Here is a 27,114-nt window from a genome sequence, read left to right on the forward strand (position 1 = left end):
ATGACTTTATTGCCCCCTTTCTCAGAAGCACAACTGGACTTCTTTACATGCTGACAAATCACAGAAAGCAAGGTAACGAAACCTTGTGTAAACTCCAAAAAAACTGAGACAAATTACCAGAGATTAGACAGAAAAGGGAGAAAATCACATGCTCCTCTGTATGCAACATTCTAGTTCCTAAGGTCCTTCTTGGAAAGTGGTGTCATGAATGCCATAAATCTCCTGTACACCAACACTCAACCTGCATGAAAAGGTGTCGAGAGGCAGGGGCTGAGAAAGTAGAACACAACGGACCATTTTTTTGGTATGTGTGTCATTATGGCAGTAAAGTAAAACTCATATGTAGGACATTGGAATCCTGGGATTATGTTTTTTACCTGAAATTTCACATTATTACATGTTTGCATTACTACATTTTTCAAACTACTTATTTAGAACAAGGCAAATTTATTTAAATGCACCAATCAGCCAAAAGGAAGTTTTTATACACCAAAAAGTTTATTTTTATTTAATTTTGGAAAAGTATTATAAGAATGTTCTGTATAATTCTTCATATCTTCTTATGTTTGAAAGCTCGCTGAGTGAAACTGAAGTCACCTAGTCAAAACCTAAAATGGAAAGTATGAACATCACTTTGTAAACTTAGTGATATGCTTTGATATGCGGGTGAAAGCCCAAATCCAGGTTTAGTGGAAAGTCAGGTTTTAGTTGCCATCTATGTCTCCACTGGAAGATTTACTTTGCACACAAAGTAATAAGAAATCACTGCAACAGAAATAGAGACTAACAAATACACAAAAAATTTGTCTGTGGAGTTGGGGTTTAAAAAAAAAAAAGGAAAAAACTGTTCAAAGCAAAGAATAGCTGAATTTTTCCTTGTTATTCATAAATGCGTGGAGGTTCATTAAACACTATTCCAGCTTCAATCATTGCTTTCTTAAACAGCTGCACCTAGAAAACAAACGCACAAAAAAGACATCATTAGAAATGCTGCTTGCTTTAGACCAATACAATTTACATACATACAAAAAATAAAACACCAAAATCATTTACATATCCACAAGCTTTTATTGCTATCTAATTCATTAACATTTCACAGATATCTGAGAAAATCCAGCCAGCCAAATGGAGATAGATGAGACTGGAGGTTTCACAGCACAAACGTTAATAAAGCAAATCAACAGGCCATTTTCATTAGTGATAATTTTTGTGGGGTTTGTAGTATTTTCTATGGCATTCAGTTTTTGTGGTGAAGGTAATAATATATTTCATGATATTTGATATAATTATCCTAAACGTATTACAAGATCTAAAGTACATTGTCTGTTTTTTTCTGTTGCAGACAAGATTAGCTTTGACTGAATCAAGTTGCTATCGTGCCTAGAAATTGTATTAATCATCCGGACAGTTTTTGTTATGTATGTGGTTCTTCCACGACTAAAGCACAAAGTTGTCCAATTACCGCAGATCTTAAGAAGATACAAATTGTACATTGGCTCTCTACTTGGTGATCAGGATAAATCTTGGGCTCCACATGTCATTAGTACCAGTTGTTCCAAAAGACTTTGCAATACAGGTGGCGTGAAGGGAACCGCAAAACCATTTGAATCAGTGGTCGCCAATCTTTATGAACCGTGGACCTGCTCTGAACTGTGCATTCGTGGGGAGCCGGCTGTCAGTCAATGGGGAAGAAACTTCCCCATAGTGAAATCATGATGCCAGAGGCCACCCTCCCACCCATCGCCTGCTGGACGGCTGCGGTTGGCCACCCCTGATCTACATGATTGGGATTTTTGCCATATGAACACAAGTGGATTCTCAGCTCAAAACAAAGCACAACATTGTATACCTCAGCCTGGATTCTGCTATAAGGCCTGTTCCTTACAATAATTCATTGCCTATTCCTCACAATAATTCATTGCCTATTCCTGTACCACCACAAGATGGATTTGTTTCTGTACAAAGCAAGTATGATGGCCCACTACTATTAGTACCGCAATAATCCAGGCACCACATATGAATATCGTACTCAAGGAGTTTTTGAAGAGCTGACTGACCCTTGCCATTCACAGTATCTATGTCACTTTGTGCCTAATTAACTTTGCACTGAATATATCGAAACATTTACTTCAATGGTTTTTGAATTAACAAATACATGCAAGCACACTGTAAACAAAACATGTTTACAAATAAACATTTATACCATTACACAGTATTTAGTAGTATGGGATTTCTAAAGCACAGCTCTTGATATAAAATAAAATACTTGTCCTGTTTACTTATTTCATTTACACATGACTGTATGATATAATATTTAGGTAGTTTTGTGTGACGATTTCCATCTGTTTTCGTTAGTGAAAACCACCTTGAACAACAAACATGGGTAACACATTCCCGCATGGCTCCCACGGCTGACACCTTGCTGATTGCACACCGAGCTTGCGGCAGAACTAGTTCTTAAAGCATCAGTGGCTGCACATGTCACAACCGAGAGATGACAGTAAATGCACTGCAACCTCTTTGCAGGGGTGTACCTAGCTTTAATTTTAGGTAGACAGTTTGTAACAAACGTTGGTACTGAAATCTTTCTGCCCACACCTGACTTCCTATTCTAAGGCTGCCCCGAATATCTGGAATGGTCTTTCCTTTCCATTCAAATTGCTCCTACTTGAACATTTAAAACTCATCTTTTCAACCTTCCCCAACTATCATCTCTGAAACCATCACAACTCACCCACCTATCCATGTCCCCCCTCCTATTGTGTGCTACTTCCCCTTCCTTTTGGATTGTAAGCTCTTCTGAGCAGGGTCCCCTCCTCCAGTTTTATTGTTTGTATCAGTCTTTCATTTCCAACCGCTATTTAATGTACAGCACTGAGTAATATGTTGGAGCTATATAATTACTGTTCAATAAGAAAAGTAATGCAAGAGTTTTAAGCATTGAATGTGACAACTAGGGTAGGATGAAGACCAAAACTAAAGTCAGAAGTGTTTTTTAACAAAGCAATTTCAAGATAATAAAGATATCAGTGAAGTTAGATAAGCTTTTAATATACATGAGCTTCGTAAGTCGAGTTGTGGAGGTCAAAGAATGTTCCAGAAATGTAAAGAAGGGTACATTTGTCTGTAATCAATCTTCTTTGGAGTTATGGTCTTTACAAAGTTCAGATTCATGTGCAGATACAGCATCTCCCTCCCACAATGACCTAATCAGCTGGGAACAGTGTAAGTGCCAAATGCACAGATGAGCTTTCATATTGACCACACTGTTTAGATATCCTTCATCAGCTGCACAAACTAAGCCAGACAGACTGATGAATACATTTATGAACTGCTACTCTTTACTTCCAAGACAAATAAGGATGCTTTTAAGCTCAAACAGAGCAAATACAGGGGCATACAAGTGAACACCAACATGATAATACAATAAGGGCACTCCTGTGTCTATATTGACAAGGTAACATGCTCTGCTTGCTTTTGCATCCAAATTAAACAAGAACTGAGTGACAGCCACATGAGTTTACATGTGAGCAGCCTTAAGATTAATGAGGCAATTCCATATAAAACACATACATATTACTGTAGTGTGGCCTGTGCAACTTAATAAACCTTTGCAATAATGATGTGTGATTATCAGTCATTTCAAGTGTTTCCATTTGCTCATGAAATACAAAAGCTGCAGACAAAGAACTCAATCATAAAACAATTCATCATTTAAATAAAGCGTTATGGTATCAAGAATAAAAAAAAACTATAATTACAGTATTCTAAGTGCAGCAGCCAAAAAAAAAAAAACACTACAGAAAAAAGCCTTATAGATAAACATATTGTAATATGAATAGACGTTAAAGGCAGCACACCCAGTAGATATGCAAGATATATACAACTCTTATAAAGGGAAAGCTAAATGTATTACTCTTTCCCAATCTAGAACTTGAATTATGGATATTTTCAGGAATTCTTCCTGCAATCGCCTTCCTTGAACTCTCACTAAGGAATATTTGCTAGGTGCTCCAGCAATGTGTTTGGTGAGCTCCTTGCGAGCTTGGGATAAAAATGCACAATAAAGAGCAGCAGTGGACCCATAGATTTGATTTATTGCATTTATGCACAGGTCTGTATATCTACAGGTGTGCCAAACTAAATGGCCGAGCACATTCCCGTTACATTGAAAGCAAATTCTTGTTCCTCTATGCTGGTTTAAAGCTGAATACATCATTAAGGCCCACAATACTACCCCACTCATTTACCACCTCCTATAAAGGGCACCTTAAAAAAAAAAAAAAAAGATTTAACAGCGAAGGCTGCATCCATTACCCCTGATGAATTAGCCCAGACAGCAGAAACTTTTGATACTTTACTTGCTAAAGCGGAACCTAATTTCCACTTTTACCATAGGCGATTCAGGCAGGTGGTTATTGCAGTAAGCGACAGGCAATGACATTTCTGCAATAACTGTAATACCTGCCTGCTGATCACAACCCAGGTGTCAAATATTGCGGAGCTGCACTTAGTTACCAGAGAAATCTAGAAATCCCCAGGCTTCCCTTGGTAAAGCCAGGAACAAATGAAGTTATATATTCCCAGCATGCCCAGTTAAGATGGCTGAAGATCATCTCTAGGAAGAAAAGAAGAAAGAAAAGAAGGAAGATGGTGGTGTCTTGCAATGGAACCGGGATAGGGGATTATAGTGGATTTAGTTCCCCTTTAAGTGTTAAGCCAGCATGAGAAACCTATATTTGTAGTTGTGTTGATAGCAATATGCCAGAGAAGAGACTGAACAGGTTTGCAGACATTTCAATAGGTTACATACAAGACCCCCTAAGATTAAAGCATGCAGTCCTCAGATTGTTTTAACATTTTTTTGTCTTATATTGTGGGCTACCAAGGATTGGCTACCAAATCCTTCATTGCACATTTTTCAACACCTATTATCTTAACTTTGAATCTATAAAAGCATGTGTCAAATGAAATAATTTCAAAGAGAATTTTGAAATTGTGAACTAACTATAATTTAGGATGATTTTTTATTTAAATAAAAATTCCAAGGATGTGTAGCAGAGCTTAGTCAAATTACTTGTGTGATAATAAATAATTAAACAAAATATCAAGTGTCTAAAAGCTACAAAAATAAGTAGAACAGGGCACAGACAACTCCTCATGCAGGGAAAGTCCTGCTCTTGTGCTTCTTATGCAGTCAGCAATTAACTAATTAATTAAAGATTAATTAAAGAATTAAATAATTCACCTCTACAAATAATTTGCTGCTGCTTACAGGATTAGGTGAAGAGTTATCTTACCGATTCAGACCGAAATATCCATGGTATCTCTTTAAAGACCATAAAATGTATTCCTGCTTCCAGGCAGCGCTGAGCCAAAACTCTGCCTACATTCTCACATGCCATAGCATCCACTGTGCTATAGAGATGTTTCTTCATGGCCCATTCTTTGGTAGAGGCAGAGAGAACAACTTTGCCATTCGCGTGTTCCACGGATGCAGTAACATGATGTCCACTGCGTTCGAAATGCAACCTTGAAAAAAATATCACAGGGAGAAACCAAGTAAACATTGGAAAGGAAAAAAAAGCCTAAAGAAAACAATCTGATTTCCTTTTCTATCTTTTACTTTAGTGGTTTCCATTTATTTTTGAAATAGTTTATCATTATTAAAAGCAACTGTGCTATGGATAATACATCAATAAATTCATATTTTAAATGTAATCAATCCGTTGAAAAACAGGCCACTCTCATTACTACCATGTGAAACCAGGGAGTGGCAGCAGAACTGAAGATACTGCAGGAATTTATTTGCCCAACTGCAGGTTCTAAAGAAATATATATAGCAGAGAGAAGGGAAGCTGAATAAGTTCAGCGGACATGATTTTTCCTTACATGCCATCTACACCTCCTACCAAATAGTCAACGCCTGTACTCTTCCAGGTACTGGAATATCTTGTGTAAATGCTGATACAATACCTGAATCCCCCAAGTCCACACATCTATTTATGTTTCCTGCTAGTTTTAGAAGCTGTAGAATTGTTTGGCATCAATAAATAAATATACTTTACAAGTCAAAAGCCTCAATTTTCAAATTTGTTCAGTTTAAGCCCCCAATAATATATGCCAACTACATTTAGCCACACTGAACCCCATTTACCAAGTTATCCAATGGCTCTTGAATATATAGGTATACCTGAAAAGTAACACCAGTCTATTCAAAATAATTCCAGAGCACTCTATGGTTCCTCCCACCTATCTCACATCATTGAAAAATATAAGTCAGAGGGAGAAACTGGTGAGCACTGTGGTTTCCTCAGCTGATTTCAACTGAGGATTTCTTGTAATCAGGTTGGTGTTCCAGAGGTTTATGCAGCAGACCATTTACATTTTTCATATGTAAGTATAGGTGGCTGGAACTTTGTTAAAGCTGGTAAAAACTAAATTGAAAACAAAAAATTTACACTTACCTTTAACCCTGCAGGTTCCTCGATGGCGCTGGTCCTTCCTGCGATCCAATTCCATGTTATCCTGGAATTCCTCCTGAGGCTCAGGAAGCGCCAGGTGCCTTCATTCTTCACTTCCTTCTTCCTCAGTGTTCTTGGCGCATCACAAGATCTCGCACTGCACAGGTGCGAGATTAGGTGATGTAGCCCGCTGTAATGTGGTAAAAAAAAAAGAGAGACGATCTCATGCAAGCGCAGTGAGATCGGCTCGCTTTTTTTCCCCCCTTACAAGGGTTTTCTAGCCTTTTATGTAAAGTAAAAATGTTGAGTTTAGATAGGCTTTATTGAAATGGTCACTTTATAATATAATATAATGAATAAACAACCTGACACAATCAACTCTTTGGGTCTAAGTAAATCTCTAAAATATTGGAGTTGGACTAACACTTTGATGCTGCAAAGAAGAATATGGATATTTCCACATATCCTTGATACATAATTTTTCTTTCATACACAATTCCATGTTTGTTTACAAAAACTATTTCTAACACTATTATAAAGGATAATTATCTAGTTGGATCTGAGGTTCATACCTATGCCAGTATGCTCTGGTTGGCCACGTCGTGCCCCAGCCACGATCTTTAACTGCAAGTGACAGACGTTCCAAGTTGCGGGGGTTACGATTGGTGAATTCAGGGTTCACAATTTCATTTTCATGTGTGTCTACCTCAACCCCTGGTGACACCTGAACACCGGCAGTGGTACTGGCAGGGCGGGTAGCTGAAACACAAATGATAAATTATTATATACTCAGCGATGTTTCAGGAGAAGGATGACCAACTAAATTTTTTTTTCTTTTAATTCAAGGAGTTGTGGCCTGAAAAAAGATCAGTGAGTATAGGTATATAGCATTATCGCAACAACATCCAGAATCTAGGTTTTAAATGACCCAAGTGGAGTTTTTAAATGACTCAATAATGGAAATAAAAATAGTTGAACCTATAGTTTCAGAAAGGTGTGCACTGCATTAATAAAAGCAAAAACCAAATCCACTTTACAAATCTGCAATCAGGTAGTACGTTATTGCAGAAAGAACAAGCAATGTCCTTCTGCAACAAAACATACTTACCTGACCACTCTCCAAAACTGTCAAAAACCACTGATCTGCACATGCGACACCTGACGTATTCAGAATACCAGGACTGAATGAACTCCTACAGATCTGTGACAGCCAAACAATACAGATGGTTGAAACAAGGTCTAAACAAGGAAGAAGGACAGGGATGGTGGCACCCTGAGTCGCAACAGGAACAGGTGAGTATTTGAAAAACCGTGATCAGGCAGATAGGTTATTTTTGCAGAAGGATCAGGCAAATAAAATAACCTTATCTGCCTTATTGCAGATCTTCCCGATAAAAGAAAAAAAATTGCATAGGTTTTATGTCTGTTTGAAAGTGGATCTAAAGTTAAATAAATAAAATAAAAACACAGAAAGCAGGCAGATTCTTTTTTTGCAATAAGGACATGCTATGACTTTTCTGCAGAAGGACAAACTTACCTTACTTACCTTTTCTTTAACTAAACTCACCTCACCTCCCTCGGTCACCTTCACCCCATCCTCTTCTGGGTTCAGGATCTTCGGCCACCTTGATTGGCTAGACTGACGTAGCCCCCGCATGCAGACAGGATTTCATTCAGTCCTAGCAGCCAGGTATGCCGGGATTGTACACTGAGCTGCATGTGTGCATTTTAAAGAGGAACTAAACCCAAAAAATAAATAAATCACATTTACCTTTCATCCCGCACTGCAGTCGATCCGTCGGGAGGTTTCTTCTATCGGTTCCCAGTATGCATCTTTGGGCCGGCACAGAGGGAGCGCCAGGAGCCGCTATCTTCTGCTCTCTTCCTCCTGGTTCTTCTTCCTACATCACCCGACGTGAGATCGGGTGACGTAGATTGGGAAAAAAACTTGTTGATCTCACTGCGCATGCATTTTTAAAAAAAAAAAAAAAAAGAGTGTTGCACTTAAAAAAAAAAACACAAACAGAATTTTTACTTTAAAAAAAAAAGGGTTGTCTACCCTGTTATGTAAAGTGAAAATTCTGAGTTTAGGTACGCTTTAAGTCTTTACACAAAGATGGCGGACGCCCCAAGTGCTGGCACGAAGACCGATGCCAGGATGACGCGGGAGCCGATGGAAGACACCTCCGGACCAATTGACTGCTCTGCGGGATTAAAGGTACGTGAATTTTTTTGTTTTGGGGGACTTCTGAGTTTAGTTCCTCTTTAAAAATGAAAACACAAAAAGCAGGCATGTTCTTTATTGCAATTGGGACATGCTATGTCTCTTACCTTACTTAAACTTATTATTATTTTTTTTTAACCTCACTTTTCCAACCTTGGTTACCAGCACCTTCACCCCATCCTCTTCCGGGTTCAGAATCTTCAGCCACCTTGATTGGCCGGGCCAGACAGACATAACACCCGTGAAAGCAGACAAGATTTCATTGAGTCCTAGCAGCCGGGTATGCCGGGATTGTACACTGAGCTGCACATGTGCATTTTAAGTTTCATTTTACTTTTAAATCACTGCCTTAACAACAACAAAACCCCAGAAAACGTAACCAAATAGTGTTCCAAACAGCACAGCAAGTGGGGATAAAGCACCTTTCTGACAGCTCTCAGACATTTTCTATAATATATATTTCTATACTATTATAAATATAATAAATAATAAATAAACCTTTAGTGACAGAACACAGCAGTGCCCATCATGGACCTCTACTAGCAGCTTATCTGTGACTCCATGAATCCAGCACAGTATATAAGTCATAGTATGGAACTCCTCATCTCTATACTTGTGATAAATCAAGAATGCACCTAAGCCCAGAGAAGTAATGTCTTTTCACAGTCCGGCTCCATGACCCTCTCATGACATACAAGACATGCACATGACAAGCACTGCACAGCCCCATTATACCCCCTCCTTACCCTGTATGAGAAATCTGCTTCGTAGGAGTAGAGACATTGCTATAGCGAGCTACTCCTCACAGTGACCCTCACATCCAGATACTCCTAGGGCCGCTTCTCCGTTAGCTGAGAAGCACAGCGAAAACCTAGCAGGGCGCAGACATGCTTCCCAAAGGACACTTCCGGTAACCTTACTATGCCCGCTTAGCGAGCGACCATCTTTGTTGTGGGCGCCTCTTTACTTCCGCCCATATGCGTTCTTATGACATTGTATGAATTATATTGCTGTATAATTCATAAAAATAATAAAATATATTTGTGTGAACGTGGATGGAAGGAAAATGAAATTAAAATAGAAAAATATATAAATAAATAGTATAAATAAATGGTTACTATAGAAACCAGCTGTGAATAACCCTTTTTGCTGCTGGAGAAATAGTTTCATTTTTATTGTTTACCTACAGAATATAAAGTGAAAACTTACTAAAATCTCCTCTGATACCCCCGCCAAATCATACATTTTCCAAAGTACAGAAGCTATAGCATTTATTGTTTTATAGTATCAATTGTTTTTGTACAGTTGTTTTTAGTCAACACAAAAAAGATATACATGGTCTACAAATGTTTCAATAAATGCGATGACGATGTTGACATAATAGATATTATTAAAGACTTGTTCACACAAATGGTTTTCAAAGCAGGGTTTTTACCTCTTCATACCTATATAACTATGGTTGCCTGACCAGTCTTGCAAGCAGCATCTGAGGTGTGCAAGATTGGCAAGGAAATTGGATGAATGCCCATTACATGCCAAGCTAAACCGCTTCTGAAAGCTCCTGTGGTGGTGCTCAGTTGTTGGTGACAGAACGTAGGCGGCACCCCCCCTGTATTCTCCTTTATAGGAGTGCAGGGCGATTGCCGTCCTGTTATCCGTCTTTGTCATGACACAGAGGAAGCATTGGGTGCCGCTATCTTCTTTCTTCTTCGGTTATTCCCACTTGGTTATTTCCACTCGGTTACTCAATATTTGCTTTGGCAGACTGGTGAACTGCATTGGGAAATCACTGTACACACGTCAGAATTTTGCCCAAGAAGTTGACAATCATCTGATATGTGTACATACTGTTACATCTGTAACAGGAGGCCTAAACTAAAATGTTTACTTTCCAATTACCGGTACATTCTTTTTTGTAGGGAAGTTAAAATCCCTTTTTCAAAAAACAAAAAAGGTGAAGCTCCTCTTCTTCTGTCTTTATCACCGCAGCATATACGTCATGCATCTTCTGCACATGCCCTAGCTTTTTCTTCAATGGAAGGGGAAAAATGCCTATCCCACCCAGTGAGATCAGTACTCTTTTTTTTCACATACAGCGGCAACGTCACGCAATCTTGCACCTGCACAGCGTGAGATCAGGTGACGTAGGCAAAATCAAGAAGAAGAAAGAAGATATCGGCACCCAACGCTTCCTCTGTGCCATGATGAAGACGGATAACAGGATGGTGAAGGACCCAATCAAGGAAAGCACTAGTGGGATCGAGTAAAGGTGAGGTTTTTTTTCAGTTTAGTTCCACTTTAAGTGGCATTTCTTTTCCTAATAAAGCAACTGTTGTGAAGGACAACTTCACTATTTAGGGGCCCATTTATAACTTAGAGCTGATATGGCACCAGTATCACTCACGGACGTCAGCTGTCAAATGTGCAAACATTGGCCCAGTGTTGGAATGTGGCTGGCAAGCTGCGTAGTTTTGTTCCATGCTAAACATGTGAACTTGCCCTTAGGATTCCCTATTCCCAAATGGCAGCCACCAACCTTTACTAATATGTAATGGAGCAGTCACTTTTCCTGAAGATGATAGATTCATGCAGGGCAGAACCACACTGATGAACTCAAGAGTTCTGCTTATAGTATAAGTACTGCCTATTGAATTTGAGGGAACATTTACAGGACAACATCATAAAATGCGTAACCCCTTTTCATCACTTGTTCATAGTAGCAGTGCTAGTTTGCAGACACTACATGGCTATATGTATGCACTCCAGCAGTTTCTTGGCATTTCTCAGGTCAGGTTTCCTGATGGTGACAACAGTCGAATGTGTCTGTATAACATGCATAGTGACTTCTGTAACAGAATGACAATGCAGGAAAACAAGTGGGAGAAAGGGACAGAATGTTGTTATGGAAGTGCCTGCACAAGGAATTTTTGGCTGGATCATCAGGTATTATTTGAATTAAACTATAGTTTTAATTATAATAATATACACTGCCCAGCCAAAATCACTCCTAGTGTTTCTCAACCAAGGTTCGTCCACAGGTTACTAGGGGTTCCTTAGGAAAAAAGCAATTTGTGCCTCTCAGGTCGGTTTTAATGGCACCAATAATTAATTTTAATCTGTAAAGGTGATGTTCTTCCTTCTGGCCAGCAAAGTAGTAATTATAGTAAGAAGGACCTAAAAGTTATTTCAAGGGTTCAACCATGTTAAAAAGGTTGAGAAACACTGCTCTATCTTGTGACCCCTTTTAGCTTTGATTATAGCACATATTTGTAGAGCTATGATTTTGATAACCGTATGCAATGGCACAACATTTTTTTCCATCCAGAGTTCATTTTCACCAAGTTCTTGTATGTATGATAAGAAAATCACACTGCTGTGTAAAGTCTTCTTCATCTTATTTCAAAGATTCTCAGTAAGTTAAAGTCTGTATCATGTCCCCTAAACAACTCAGTCCAACAGATCTTGCTTTTGCCATCTTGGAATATGCCCAGGCCATCAGGAAAAAAAAAATCCATTGATGGAAAAACCTGGGTATTCAGTATATTTGGGTAGTCAGCTGACCTAATTTTATGGGCACAAACCACTACTAAACCCAGACCTGACCAACTGAAGCAACCCCAGATCATAACACTGCCCCCACTTAATTCATGTAGAAGGTGTAAATGATGAAGAACACTTGATGATGGGAAAATCATAGAAAAATCATTTTGATAAAAAGGTCTGAATCTTGAAGATGAAAACAGATCCATTAGTGATCTAGTTTCAAAAGTAGTATTGCTAAAGAAGTTGCTATGATCTATGCATTAGAAAATATTTTTATGTTGACTACAGTAAACTGAAATGAATTGGTTGCTACGGTCTCCTGTTTTCTTTACACCATGATTAGTTCTCTTAGTGGTATATTGGATAAACTGTTTTCACGTCTCCAAAGATACTGTTTGTATACCTTGGCAGATCACTGTGTTGTCAGACATGTAATGCGGTGACTCTCACCAGCCTTAGCTTATGTTGTCAGAAGCAGGAAAAGCCAGTCTCGCACGAACATGTTGTAACTGAAATATTATTAATTGGTGAATTGGTGTACAGGGATTAACCTCATAAGTGCCATTTACCTGCTCATCTATTACAATCCATATAGTTGGTATTGTCTCCTCAGAGAGATTTTCAAAGCTCTCTGTTTACCCCAGTAATCATTGTCACCAGCACATTCTTCCTGAATGTGACATAAAAGGGAACTCTTCTAATGGGTATATGTTTTGCAGTTACAGCTGTTGAAGAGATGACTTCCTAAATCAATTGCTATTAGTTTTCTGTTGTCAACAAAACAGAAAGTGTAAGGAAATCTATTCAGTGAGACACCACCAGATATACCTTAAATACCTTACAAAATACCTATTTTGGCATGCAGCTATCAAATAAGATCTTCAGGATTGTATATATATTTACTAATACAATATGTGCAAAAATTTTTTTTTTTATATGTAGCACTAAGGAAAACCCCAGGGAAACATTTTCCACACCATCCAGTACTTGGATCTCGTATTATTGGTGCCACAACAACCAAATGGATTATCTGGCTGCATCCAACCACATCAGGTAAGAACATATGTGGCCAGGACATGCAACAGACTCCGCTAAAATGTATAAAGTATCTCCAAAACTGCACCAAAACTGCACCGCAGTCACTTGTATTAAAGAGATTTCAACTGCCCATCGATTTGAAAAACAATTAAGATTTTGGCCAGGTTGAGGACTGGCTGACAGTGGTGAACCACAGTAAAGCTGCTTAAAAAGCCGCCTGTCTGAACCATCCCTTACTCTTTTGCATACTGTTACATCTGCATATTCAATGTACTAAATTTCATACATATAGGCATTAACTGGTTCCTTATGTCCTATGTGTGCCTTTAGATGCCAGGTTGAAATATTTACTGAGCTCATAAATTACATACATATAGCCTATTTAGTGTGCCCAACTCTGATTGCACCAAACAAAATATTAATTTAGATCAGTGTTAATTAATCAGGGTTCTGTACAAACCCTAGCGTTCCAGAGGTTGTTAGGGGTTCCATGTGCAATGAGCAATTTGCACCTCTCAAGTCAGTTTAATAAATACCAAAAATCTTTTTGGCTATCTGTAAAGGTGACAGCCTTACCAATGGCCAGCAATGTAAGAGTCAGTCTTCTTACTGACCACCAGGCTAATGTACTGTGATCTGTAATTATAGTAATTATACAAGGGTTGTTCTTCCATAATTTATGTGTAGCTAACTGAGTTTTCAGACCTAATGAAGGTTTGCACAACTGCCAACAAAGACATTGGGCAGTTTTATAACTAGGAGCTTTATATTGCGGAATCATAAAATTAATTGATAAACTGTTTCTTTCCAAACAGAGTGTTTACACCTCTAAAATTGTCAAAAAGACAATTGTTTGTAAAACATTTAATGTTTTTTAGCACTTTATTAGATAATTACATAATAGAATAATAGATATAATTAGTATGTTTTTTCAGTATTTTCTATTCCCATAATCTGTAATATTTTGTTGTGATTTTCTGTGTCAGTGTATCTCCTCATATTTTAATTTTTCTTCTTTAATATCGCCATCTTTATCTGTTTCCTCTATGTTATAAACATCCAGAAGTGAAGTTAATGTGCTAACCAAGTTAGCTTCAGAAGTTTTTTCTGTGGCGTTACTTCTGATAGTGGTTTGTGGTGTTCTGTCTTCTGATAATGTAAAATTTAGTTTTTTCTCTCCTTCTTCTTGCGTTCCATTGATTACATCCCTGGTTGTGTTAAGGTTACCCAAATAAGTAAGCTGTACACTTAGATTTTTAGTTGTATCTTCCTCATTTTCACTCAGGTGTTCAAGATAAGTGACATTTCCAAGTGTGTTTTGGTCCATTTTATACGAATCTGATGGCCATTTCTTTTTAGGCCTTTGTCGCTTTGGAGAATATACCGGTATATGTACATTTTTGCTGATTATCTCATTAAAATTGCCTTCATCTTTAAAGTTATCTTTTCGCAAGATAACCAGATTCCTATTAGCTGTGCTGGACTTTTTCTCATGTTCTTTAACATTTAAATAGGGTCCTTGTGCTATGGTTTTAGGGGCTGTTGCATTATATTGGTCATTCTTTAGGCTTTCCATATTTTCTGGTTCAGAACTCAGGTCATTCACTTCAAGACCAACAGTCAAATGTCTTTGTGTGCCACCTAAAAATATAAAATATAACATGGTTAGGGCATGATAGCCAACTCTTAATCACAATGCATGTTCAAATTTAGCAACATGGCCTAGATATCTGTGTTGGAACTATGATTGGTAGAATTCTATATACAGCTGTTGCCTTCTGCCCATTATCCCCTAAGACTGTAAGCCTGGAAAACCATGGCTTTTCTCTCCAATGGTTTCCATTACAACATTACATGTGTCTTTACTCCACATACGATTTTCTAGGCTATCTGCCTAGTATGACCTGGATCTCCCTAATGCTTGTGTGTGTACACATCTGTCCCCTATCTCCACGTACGATTTTCAAAGTTAGCTGCTCTATCTGCTTCTCACTGCTTTCCCAAATAGTTGTATTTTGTATTGTCTACTGTACAGCAGTGAAGTGAGGTCAGGATAATGCTAAAAAAATCATCATTATAAACAATTAAATAAAACCTTTAGATTTTATCATTGATCACGCAAGTCATTTTGGACAATGCAATACAGCAGATCATGGCAGGTGGGAGCTTTTTGAACACATGATGATAAGGTGCCTATTTACTGTAGCTTTCCTTTTCTGAATGTTTATGATGACTACTCTAGATAATGCCCACATGTGATGTCTTTATGGATAAAAACTAAAATCCAATAAATAAAAGTTCCAGGCTAGTAACAATCAACCTTGAATGGATAAGTTGCAATACATACATTGAGAAGCTTAAAGTTAGAAATCTCAGTAAGGAAGTTTTCTAGTTTTACATAGAATAAGGAAAGGTTACAAGCCCTGTCAGGTTTTATTGTTCTATTGGTTAGAAATATTCTCCACAATTTCCTATTCTTCCAACAACCTTTTAATATACAGGTAGTAGAGGAAAATCTGCAACTGGGAAATAGAATATAATACATAAATGATAAAGGTTCTAGCATTCCCCTACTTAAGAATTTCTGAAAAAAAGAGTCTCCAACTGATGCAAAACTGTATGGGAGTTCTTATCATACCCCATTCATCCAAAATCTAAAACAAAAAGTTTCTGTATAGATATACTTCATCTGAAATGTGCAAATCATTGATTAAGTAGTCGGCTGTATCATGGAAACAGTACTCTCTATTGTATTCCCCATTTATAAGTGTTCTTTAAAATAATATTAATAATAGCAATAATTAAACAATAATTAAAATATGTTTTGGGTCATGTAAAAATTACAAGGTGCAATAGAACATATATGCACACACACTGGAGACTGGAAAACATATTATTTAGGATTAGTTTCCAACTAAGCATGGAAATTACTGCAGGTTGTAGCCTAATGCTCCAAATAATAGATAGCAACATCAATTTTCCCCTTTATTTTTAGAATGTTGTATGTAGTTGCTTCAGTTTGGAAGCATGTAAACTTTACCCACTTTTAAAAATAAATCAATTTATTGATCAAAGAACTAAATCTTGCAAAATTGATGAACACTCTGTGAATTTTTTTTTTAATATGTAGCTTTAACCTAGATGTTTGTGCCATATATACTTGTGTAAGCCTTAGATCTGAAAAATATAAAATTTAAAATTCATTTCATTTTGATGTTATCAGACATTTTTTTTTATATTGTTACTTGTAGAGTTTAAGACTTGGATACAAAAATATAGCTCCTACCTGATGATGAAAAAGTGATGTGTGTTGTAGTTTGTGTCAGAGGCGTCTGAACTTTTGTAAAACCACCTTCTGGACTTGGTGTCAAAGAAATATTTTCAGGTTTGCTCATTCCAGTAGATGATTGGCTGGTGACTGCAGTTGTCAAAGTTTTTTTTTGTTTGTTGAATGACAGTATGTTTTGTATATTGTTTTTGCCTTTACTACATAATGCACTCATCATATTAATGACATTCATGCACTGTGTCCTTAAAAGAAAAAAAAACAGCATTACTATATTCTAGTGGATTACTGAAGAACCCTTTAAAATGTCTACTTCACTTCAAATAAATTTATAAACTAACAATGCATTTCTTTTAATTGCTCATTTACAGTCTGCTAAATATACAACTGAAAGTGTTTTGTTGAAACTGATTTTGCCAGAAATCTCTCAACCTGTGCACAAAAAAAGGGTTATGGATATGAGGAAAGGCATGAATTCTCTGTATTACATCAGAAGACAAGGCTGACAACACATGCTTTGGGAATTCAGAGCCAAAAGATACACTGTATGTATCAAAAAATTAAGGTAGTGAGGTAGGACCATACTAAATTTCCAGCACATGAACAGTTTATTCTATACTTGCAGTTTGGTCGCAGAGATGCAGAAAATATGTTTATAAATGTTGCCTTGACATATATTTTAAAGATTTTATACCTACCTCATGGTACCTTTGCATACTAAATTCATCTAAAATGTTCCAAACAATATAAAATGCTTCTATACATATACATTCATTCTATCTTATGATATGTTGTAATCTAAGATGAGGCTTTGAGCTGGATAAAAGAGTATGGGCTTTCTTCTTTTTAGAGTTCAAAGAGTGGGAATATACCACAAATGAGTTGTATTTTCTGCCCTTTACCATGGTGATATATATCATCAATGCAACCTGGCAAGACTACCACCACCATACCATGCACAGAAAAGGTAAACAATATAGGAAATGAACTACTAATGCAGAATGTTTGGATCATCTGGTTTAGGTCAGATCTTGGAGGCCAATTCCTTTCCACTGAATGCCTCTCATGAACTCTTCTATCCCACATGCACAGATAACAGGGATACTTGGTGTATCCGCGTTGCTGACCAAGAAGGAAGCATACCATTTTAAGGTCAACACAGATGACCCAATTGTGTTGGTGATATTGCAACAACTCAATGGCTCTCTTTATGTCTACATATTCTTCACAAAGAGAAACTGAATGGCTAATTGGGACTGACCCAAATATATTGCCATTGTGAAAGAGGACCCACTGTAAGCTCAGCATTGAGCTATCGATGAATAGTCGCCTTTCAGTTGAGTTATAGATTGGAATTTCCAATTCCTCTATTAAACCAGGTATGTTATGGCAATACACAAAGCCACTGTCTGTTCTAAAGTACTGCAGAAATGCAATACCTCTGGTTTGAAGGTACGATACCTTCGTTCCTTTTTCAAGTAGGTTTTTCTCGCGCAGTCTTGATGCTAGGAGTTCTGAAGCCTTCTTCATAGTCCCAAATCACGTGCCACTCAACTCATCAAGTCACTCAACTCATGCTGCTTAAATCCCTTACGAACAGAGTCCTCTTCAATTTCAAACTCTTTATCATTGTTGTCACCTAGTTCATCAGCATAATCATGTTCTTCAAGAGAGGGTAGTGTAACAAAAAAACGTCACTGGGATTTCATCTGAATGAGCCACTGGGCTTATAGCTGATGGTAGACAAGGATACTCTATGTTACATTTATTTTTCTTGTTAAATCCTGAAGTTTTCACCATACAAATGTAACAGTCACTGAAATGATCTCCTGGCTCTCGCCAAACCATAGGTATACCAAATGGCATGTTATCATGTGTTCCCTTTGTCCACATCTGTAAATCCTCCACACACTGTTTGCACACCTTATGAGGGGCCCAACACTTATCTTGATCACCAAGTTTAACGTTGAAATATGCCAAATAGGCTTGCTCTACAAATGTGCTGATGTTCGCCCTTTGACTAGGAATGGTAAAACTGCCACAGATATAACAAAATGAATCAGGGTTGTTTAGGCACTTACAATGAGAAACAGCAGAGCGAGACATGATCTGAATGAAAGGAAATACGTGTGTAGGTAAAAAAATAAATGTTGCTTATTCACTGCGTAGAGCAGCGCACAACCTCTGACCACACTGTCATGCGTGTAAATGATTAGCCTATACAAATCCACACGGCAGTAATCACATTAATATAAGCTGTAGAAAATAAAACCTGACATGATAGAAGAAAACTAACTGCATTAGGAGCAAAACTCTTTGGTTTATGCAATTTAGTACTTACATCAGGGATTGTAGCTATGTTGTATTTGCATTACATGACCATTTTTAGAATTGCAATGGAATTTTTGAAGTTTGTAATAATTTGATGCATGAGCACTTGGCTGTCCTCTGTAATTACTTATGTTATCCATATGCCAGGGAATTGACATTGCTGGAAACATAAAAATAAGCAGTTGGTATTCATGGGTTACATGCCACAATATGGCTGGCTATAGAAATAACTAAATACATGTCATATTTCATTAGTGTGATATGTCTCAGATGCATGTAGAGTACATGGTATATTAAATCACTGTCTACAGATCTATAATCAGGCTTCATTAAGCAGTGTACATTTAACGTTAAGCAGTGTTCTTCATTTAGCAGGAGGTAGCTGCAGAGCTACAGGTACATCCCACCTTTATTGGGGTCTCAATTTATATGAGTTGCTTACTATTGAAAAATGTCTGTTGGCCTCCTGTGCTTTTTGAGGTTTTAAAAACTGACTCTACTGTGAGCACTGAATATCAAAACTCCCCCTATACACAGAAATGTTGCTGCATACTCAGTGCTAAGATTGCATGTACCGTTTTAAAATGATAAAAAGAAAGAGAAAGCCAGGGTTTTTTGGTGGCAAACAATAAGTTTATTCAATTATAACGATTGTCATATACAGGGTGCATGTAATAAATCACCAGCATATTTACATAGCATTCAAGGTCATTCCCTCATGTGTAAAGGTGGGGAATATGACCTTTTTACTAAACATAATATCCCTGATACTGTATGTTATAGAGTAAGATTACATTATAATAACGTCTCTTAGCCTTACACGTTTTGCTTTCTTAGGGGATTTGCATAGAACTTTTAAGAAGGTTGCAATTAAATGAAAACATACAGTGATTATACAGGTATAAAATGGAATCAATGTTTATAAGTAGTCTCTGAATGCTATGAAGAATAGCATTAAAATGTCAGCTGGTGCAAAGTTTGGCAAGTGGAGGTGCTGTGGAGTCAATTTGCAGCGTGCAATAGATTAGATTTAATAAAAACGCCACATTTAATAAAAATATTTTGAACACTATGGCATTCCTAATCAATGCAAATATATCAGCAATGCTCTTGAAAGTCCAATTAGCTAAAGTAATTTAGTTGAGAACACTTCCCAAGAGCCAGCAGCCTAGGATGGCACTCTCTACCATTTAACACAGCTCTGCCTTCCGCATCACCAGCAAATAGGGTCCACAGTGGGAAACAATCTGTGCAATAAATCTGGCATATGGTACCATCTAAATAATATTTTGTAAAAATTTTCTGTGAAAAAAATACAAGTTTAACTTTTTTGTGCTGCTTCCAAAATATATGACAACTCATCAATGTCCAAAGTACGGCTAAAGATAGATTTCCATGTACTCATGCAAATTTGCTAGAGGTACTTTGTATAGATATGTGAAGGAGGCAGAAGATTGAGGAAATAAGACCTTTAGTATTGGGACAGGCCATACATATTCTTTCAAGAGGTGACCTCTGTAAATCTGGCCATCTGATTGAGGGAGAGGGCATACTGTCTAATCTGCAGGTAAGCAAAAAAAGGACATTTGTGGGAGGCCAAATTTAGCCTGAAGATCCGAGAACGAGAGCAACCTCTTCTCCACAGGGTGCAGGACGTTCCTAGGATGGAATAGCCCCCTATCCCTCCAGGGTTGCCACATTTCCCAGGTAAGACTATCGGGCAGTAGTGGATTGTGGATAATGGATGTCAGTACCGAAGCTAGAGAGGAGAGACCGTATTTATTCCTATAAGTTCGCCATAGGTTCCTCGTAAACACCATTGGCAAGAGCATATCCTTATCAGCCAATAAAAGGGAGGAGCTCCATAGCATCACATTAGAGTGGATCGGGGCAATCCAAGATTCCTCCAATTCCCCACAAATAGTAGGGGAGGCTAACGTCCAAGAGGGCAAATAGCGTAAATGGGCCGCCACATAATATTTAATAAAATCTGGAGCCCCCAGAACTTCCTTGGTGTACAAACTACTGACTTAGAAAGTCTATGCCCCTTATGTGCCCAAATGAATTTTAGAAGACCAGCCTGTAACAGGACAGGAACCCGCACTGGGAGAGTCTCAAATAAATATAAAAGCCTGAGCAGAAGCATCATTTTTAAGGACTCTATACATCCCAAGAGCGATAATGGATGTGCTTTCCACTTGTTTAGATATTTGTAAAGCTCCTGAACAGTGGGGGAAAATTGCGTGAATATAACTGGTTATATGTAGCCGTAATTTGTGTACTCAAATAAGAGAGTGCTCCCGCCACATAAAAGGGTATCTGTTCCGCAACTCTGAAAGTTGCAGGGCCAGTATATGTAAGAGTAAGGCTTCCGTTTTTGAGGAATTCATCTTATAACCTGAAATTTCGCCAAATTAGTGGAGTTCTTCAGGAGGGTAATAGTGGGTTGTGTCAGCGTAAGAAGTACATCATCTGCATATAGCAAAATCTTATAGGAGGATCCTTTTTTCCTGACACCCTAGACATGTGGATTAAATCTTATTTTTGCAGCCAAAGGCCCAATACACAGGGCAAGAAGAAGGGGAGAAAGGGGACATCCCTGTTGCATCCCTTTTTTCTTAGAAAATTGCATAGAAGAGGCATGTGGCAACTTAACAGAGGCTGTAGGGCTTCTATAAAGGGACCAAATTGCTCTAACAAAAGATCCTGAAAATCCTATTTTAGCATGTGTGGACACAGATTTGTAATGACTAAAGCAGGGATCAGCAAACTTTTTTGGCTACTAGGCCATTTTGGGAGGTCAAGAAGGCACACTAGGCCGGACTCTCTCCCGATTCCTGTGCTGATGGCTCCGCCCCCACCAGGAACACCCCTGAAGGGAAATCCCTCTCCTCCGTATGCATTGTGGATGTCCCCTTACCCCAGCGCCGGAAGTGTTAATGCTGGCCACGGTAAATAGGGAAGGGAGGCATAACAAGGAGGCTCCGGAGTGACAGGTTGCTGACCCCTGCCAGCCAGGATTAGGCCAGATCGACCAGGGGGACATTAGGCCTGAAGAGACTACCGGCTAGGCCATATCTGGCCTAAAGGCCGGAGTTTCCCTACCCCTGGACTAAAGGATATGGATTGATATTAATTACATACCTTATGACATCATACAGAAAATGTAAAGCTTACAATATGCACATTGGTCATCTTTCAGGCTGAATGGTGCTAAGCATTAACTAACCCACCTACTTTGAGCCCTGGTTGTCAGTGACATACCCCATAAACATTGTCATGCTAAAGCTACGTACACACTTCCAATTATTATCGTTGGAAAACGAACGACGAACGATCCTGCACGATATATACGAACGATCGTATAGGCATGTGGCAACTTAACAGAGGCTGTAGGGCTTCTATAAAGGGACCAAATTGCTCTAACAAAAGATCCTGAAAATCCTATTTTAGCATGTGTGGAGAACATAAATGGCCAACTGAGGCGGTAAAATGCTTTCTCCGCATCCAAACCAAGGACAGAGTTTTACATTTGTTAAGAATGTCCATAACAATAATAACCATTCGAGTATTATCACTTGCTTGACGATATGGGATAAAGGCAGTTTGGTCCCCATGCACAAGATTCGAGAGAAATTTGGAAAGCCTGTTTGCTAATAGCTTGGTGTAAATGTCGAGATCCAAGTTAAGTATTGCTATAGGCCTATAGTTGGTACAATGTATCGGATCCTTACCAGGTTTGGGTAAGACCATGATGTGGGAGCTTGACCTAGAAGGTGGTATAGGTTTACCCCCCAGAAAATCATTAAATAAATCTTTCATGTGTGGAAGTAAATCTGGCAAAAAGTTTTGTAATATAGGTAGGATAAGCCATCTGGACCAGGAGCTTTATTAGAAGGGAGATGGGAAATGACCTTTGAGTCTTCTTCCCTTCTAATGGGGCGGTTAAGTTGTTCTAGGCGCTCCTTCGTTAGCTGAGGGAGATCTAACTTTGCTAGGTAGGAGTCTATTTTCTCCTGCAGGGTACTCCCTAGGGAGTTTTGCGCTTGGTGTACCACTTAATACAATTGAGTATAGTATTTCTCAAGACGGGAAGCTAAATGGGATGGCCCTATCCCCTTTTATTGTGGGGATCACTCCCTTTGACTGCTGCTTTTTAGAATTGCTCCGTGTTGAGGTATATTAACCTGTCAGAGCAGGGCTAGTCAGTGAGATTGTTTCCTTGTCATGCATCCATCAACAAGTGTATGATCTGCAATATTTATATATTCAGTAGCTTGTTAAAGCCATCAAGAAAATATGCCATGTGATGTCTAATACGTAAATGTAATTAAGAAAAGAAACAACAATGTTTTAGGTAGAAAAATATGTGAAGCTGCACTTTAAGAAAATGTTATACTCATAAACCTTTTATAGTAAAAGGTAGATGTTCTCTTAATTGTAAAAAAAAGTACTATCTAAAAAAATAGTGTCTGCTGTCGAAGGGTAAGAAGCTTTTAGCTTCGATTTTTTCATACTGTGAATATTTTTCTAATATTTTTTGCCAAAATCTTTTTTAACTCAGAAATGTTGACATAAGCATGCTTCTTTTTTCCAGTGAAGGGCAAGTTAATACTGACCCCGCCAGTTTCTTGTCTGTTCCTTCTGTAGCTCACTGTCATAGGATTCATGTGAATGAACTGTATTAACAGAGTCCCAGGAGAAAAGAGCTTTCATGGCCACACTGAGATACAGTAATGATGATAGATAGATAGATAGATAGATAGATAGATAGATAGATAGATAGATAGATAGATAAATAGATGGATAGACAGCATTATGCCCATATTTATTGTAATTTAAACTACAGTAAGTTTTGTGCGTATGCACAACCCTTTCACCTGCAATACTGATCTGCCAAATAAACAATCTTGTAAACTTTTATTACAGATGCATCATGACGGAAATGTTTTTTTATAAGCACAGTGCTATTTTAATGGAGCAAAAGGTGCTTTTAAAACCAAGCTGCAATTCCCTCCCTTACAGACTTTAAAGGTGACTTTGGTTGATATTCCTAATAGAAAAAACCAAGGCCTCGAAAATGCACTTTTAAAAGGCACATGTACACTGTAATTACATATTTACTAGTCATCAAGCCCCATACCAAAGCCCTCCATTCCACAAACATTTGCATAAATGATTCCTACATTATGGACAGGTGGCCGGAGAACTGCAATCATAGACAGCTGTTGTCAGGAAAAAGGGGGCATCATATTTTTAGCCCCAGTGCCAGTTCAAAGCTCTCCTACCCCTTCCACCACCACCAAGCAAGTGTAAAGAGGTATTTTAGTAGTCAGTAAACAGAAAAAGAAACAGTTGTAGTAAATAAAGACCTTTGCAAAAGTTTATATTATGATATAATAAAACAATACATTTACTGTAACATATAAAACATGTTGTAGCATCGAGAGATATGAAGTTGGATTACATGTGAGTTCACAGTGTTTCCCACACTGGGAAAAGGAGATACAGGGCCTGGCTAAGGCTGCGAGTAATTGCTGTGCTGCAGATTTGCTGATCTTTATTTAGGATCCAGGTTGAGTGTATTGGAAGGAAAAGGTGGGCCAAACACTCAATACCTTTCTGAGGTCAGGAATCAGAGGTAGCTCTGGAGCACCTGCCAAATACTAAAAGTGAAATCTGTATTTCAGACTGAGATACAGTGTTGGAGTCTGAGCTTGTGTGAGGCCGGTATGGCAAGAGAATGGAAGGGGTCTGTGTTATGGGAGAGCTAAGGAGGTCTCTATATTGAGGGACAGCCTGCAAAGGGGATCTGTGAAGTATGACAATAATTCTGAACTCTCCTACTGTATGTCTTTTAGAGTCAATCTGCAATGTTTATGTAGGTGTTTCAGTGGGAACTGACCTAGATGACACAATTAGAGTGTATTATGATCTAATGAGTAATACATCTCAGTATGTCAAAACTATTTCCTTATGTATTTTTCTAGTGGGTATTGTAATTACTTTCTTACAGTTTTCTAGCCTGTCATTATTATATATTAGATGTGCGTGTTTGTGGCTCTTGATACACTACTGAGTTTGTAAACATGACATCTATAAAGGAGAGGTTAGAGTAAGCATATGCACATGAAGTGAATACTCCACTATGATGCCTACACAGGAACAGGTAACCTACATTTATGCAGATCCACTGCTTGATTTTTTAAAGCTCCACAAAACTGGAGAGGATACACTTTTATCAATGAACCTGGGTGATCCAGCAAACCTGGAATGGATCTGGTCCAGAATTGAAAACATTTGCTAACAAATAACAAATGACTTTTAAGAAATCCATTCCAAGTTTGCTGGATCACCCAGGTTCACTGATAAAATGTATCTTCTCCAGCCTTGGAACTCTCTAAAAATTCAGACCCAGTGCATGCAGGAAATGTGGCACAGATAAATGTATTTTAATCATATTGTACGTGTATTGTAATCACTGGTAAACAATCACCGTGGCTAGTGTGCAGTGTTAGAACTTCAGGAGCTTAAATGTGACACAATAATTGTGAGGCCTATGCATTACCCTAGAATTCAAATAGTTTCAAATAGAGAATTTCAGAACAGAAATCCCAAAACTAGGATCGAATCTGGTCAGTCGAGAAATTGTTTGTAATATTGAGTTGGAAATTGTATTTTTTAATGAGCTGTACTTTAGCTATCTAAGTTAGGTATAGTATGGCTTAGCCAATCGTGTGGTTTGTCCCTAAGCTGCTATCATTATAGCCTACTAAACCCATCAATGACAGGTATAATATTAATAAACTAGAACTTGGATTTCCCAGATTCCGAGACCTGATCCACATTGGAATCAGAACTATTCAACCACCACGTGGTTTAGTCAAATTCATTTGCGGCAAGTAAACAAAAGGTATATTTTATGCCCTTGGAAAAAAAACATTTAATAAAGAAGCAAACTTAGTTTATTTATTAATACAAAAAAGTAAATCCAGTATTTAACAGTAAGGCCCTATTCACATCTGTGTGGTACAGCATTAGCATGGTATTCACTGCAAATTTAAAACATGTAACCTGCAATAATGCCCTGTAGTTTCATGTATTCTGAATGGCATCCAATGCACTTTGCCAATAAACCTTCTATGGTGAACAAAAAAATGTATACACTCATTTCTCTGTGCTGTCATGTGTTGGGGAGCCCATTTAAATGCATAGGCTGCTTGATGTCACCACATGGAAGTGCATAGCACCATACACGGAATAGTCTAATAGTTTTTTTCATTTACTGACTGCAGCTAATTAATGCTTGATCAGATTTCTTCTGAACGTTGACAATGACACATCATAATATGCAATATTTATTAAGTTTATTCCTTAAACATACATACGTTTAAATAAAAATCTTACCTTGTAGTTCTGAAATTGCCTCCTCCTTTAAGGATATGCTATTTAGAAATTCTTGCTATAAAAAATTATAAATATACATTAATTAATGTCTTCGTATAATTTTTTTACATTGAGAATAGTAGCATGTCTGGTTTTAATAAAAAGATTAACATGCATTATCGAAAAACTACTCACTACAAATATTTTGGAGTGCAAATCTTCCTTATAACCAGCAGGTGTCAATGTTTTAATTGTTATACGAATAGTTGCGAGTCACCTATATGCCAAGCGGTATAATATTATGTGTACCAGTTTTGATATATTCTAATGTCTATGCAAAGCATAGCAATGTAAGTTTGTTTGTATAGCAGAAAAATTGGCAATGCTACAAAAACATGTATAAACAACTTTACATCATTTGCAGTTTGCAGATTTTAGAACTATTAAGCTTTTTTTTATCTTAAGGCAGAATATTTACAGAATAGATCTGTTCCTCTATCTTACCCACACCAGAAATTTGAAAACAAAGACTAGTTGTTAAAATGGACTAATTAAAAGGTATGCTGCCAACAAATGGGTGATTTTTTTGTCTAATGTAGAAACATTTTTGATTGTTATCCATTTCCAGAGTTGGTATTGCCACTAGAGGTGAAAATAGCCTATTTATTATTTTTTTTTTTAGATTGGAGAACAATATTATCTAGCAGTTGGTGTGGAAGATATTGGAGGTGACCTACAATTTACAATTTATAAAATACATGTAACTTATAGCATATTCCTTAACCTCCCGACCGTTAAGCCCGACCTTCGTACGGGCTAAAAAAAGTTGCTCTTTTCGTTAA

General features: G+C 37.7%; 4 protein-coding genes across 4 annotated transcripts in view; 1 reads left to right on the top strand and 3 right to left on the bottom strand.

The window, feature by feature from the left end:
* Window positions 1-479: 479 nt before the first annotated feature.
* MRPL18 (mitochondrial ribosomal protein L18) lies at window positions 480-9,607 on the bottom strand. The gene is made up of 4 exons (XM_072402261.1): window positions 9,435-9,607; window positions 7,037-7,223; window positions 5,301-5,532; window positions 480-951 (listed from the first exon to the last, which is right to left on the bottom strand). The coding sequence occupies exons 1-4, from the start codon at window positions 9,469-9,471 to the stop codon at window positions 880-882; spliced, it is 528 nt and encodes a 175-aa protein (XP_072258362.1). The 5' UTR covers window positions 9,472-9,607; the 3' UTR covers window positions 480-879.
* Window positions 9,608-10,456: 849 nt separating this feature from the next.
* The window catches only part of LOC140322523 (olfactory receptor 5AR1-like), a 63,141-nt gene continuing 46,483 nt past the window's right edge, over window positions 10,457-27,114 (top strand). The window contains exons 1-2 of the mRNA XM_072399081.1: window positions 10,457-10,957; window positions 13,174-13,284. The gene's annotated coding sequence lies outside the window, so the exon portion shown is untranslated. The remainder of the gene's footprint in view (window positions 10,958-13,173; window positions 13,285-27,114) is intronic.
* On the bottom strand, window positions 14,133-16,957 carry LOC140324396 (uncharacterized). Its single transcript, XM_072402263.1, has 2 exons — window positions 16,556-16,957; window positions 14,133-14,910 (listed from the first exon to the last, which is right to left on the bottom strand). The coding sequence occupies exons 1-2, from the start codon at window positions 16,821-16,823 to the stop codon at window positions 14,252-14,254; spliced, it is 927 nt and encodes a 308-aa protein (XP_072258364.1). The 5' UTR covers window positions 16,824-16,957; the 3' UTR covers window positions 14,133-14,251.
* Window positions 18,863-27,114, bottom strand: part of LOC140324398 (Golgi membrane protein 1-like) — an 18,504-nt gene continuing 10,252 nt past the window's right edge. Inside the window, exons 5-6 of the mRNA XM_072402267.1 lie at window positions 26,294-26,348; window positions 18,863-19,046 (exon numbers count right to left, since the gene is read on the bottom strand). Coding sequence (XP_072258368.1) covers window positions 18,898-19,046; window positions 26,294-26,348 — 204 coding nt within the window. The 3' untranslated portion in view covers window positions 18,863-18,897. The remainder of the gene's footprint in view (window positions 19,047-26,293; window positions 26,349-27,114) is intronic.

Source organism: Pyxicephalus adspersus, chromosome 2, assembly GCF_032062135.1.
Source record: "Pyxicephalus adspersus chromosome 2, UCB_Pads_2.0, whole genome shotgun sequence".
NCBI classification, from domain to species: Eukaryota; Metazoa; Chordata; class Amphibia; order Anura; family Pyxicephalidae; genus Pyxicephalus; species Pyxicephalus adspersus.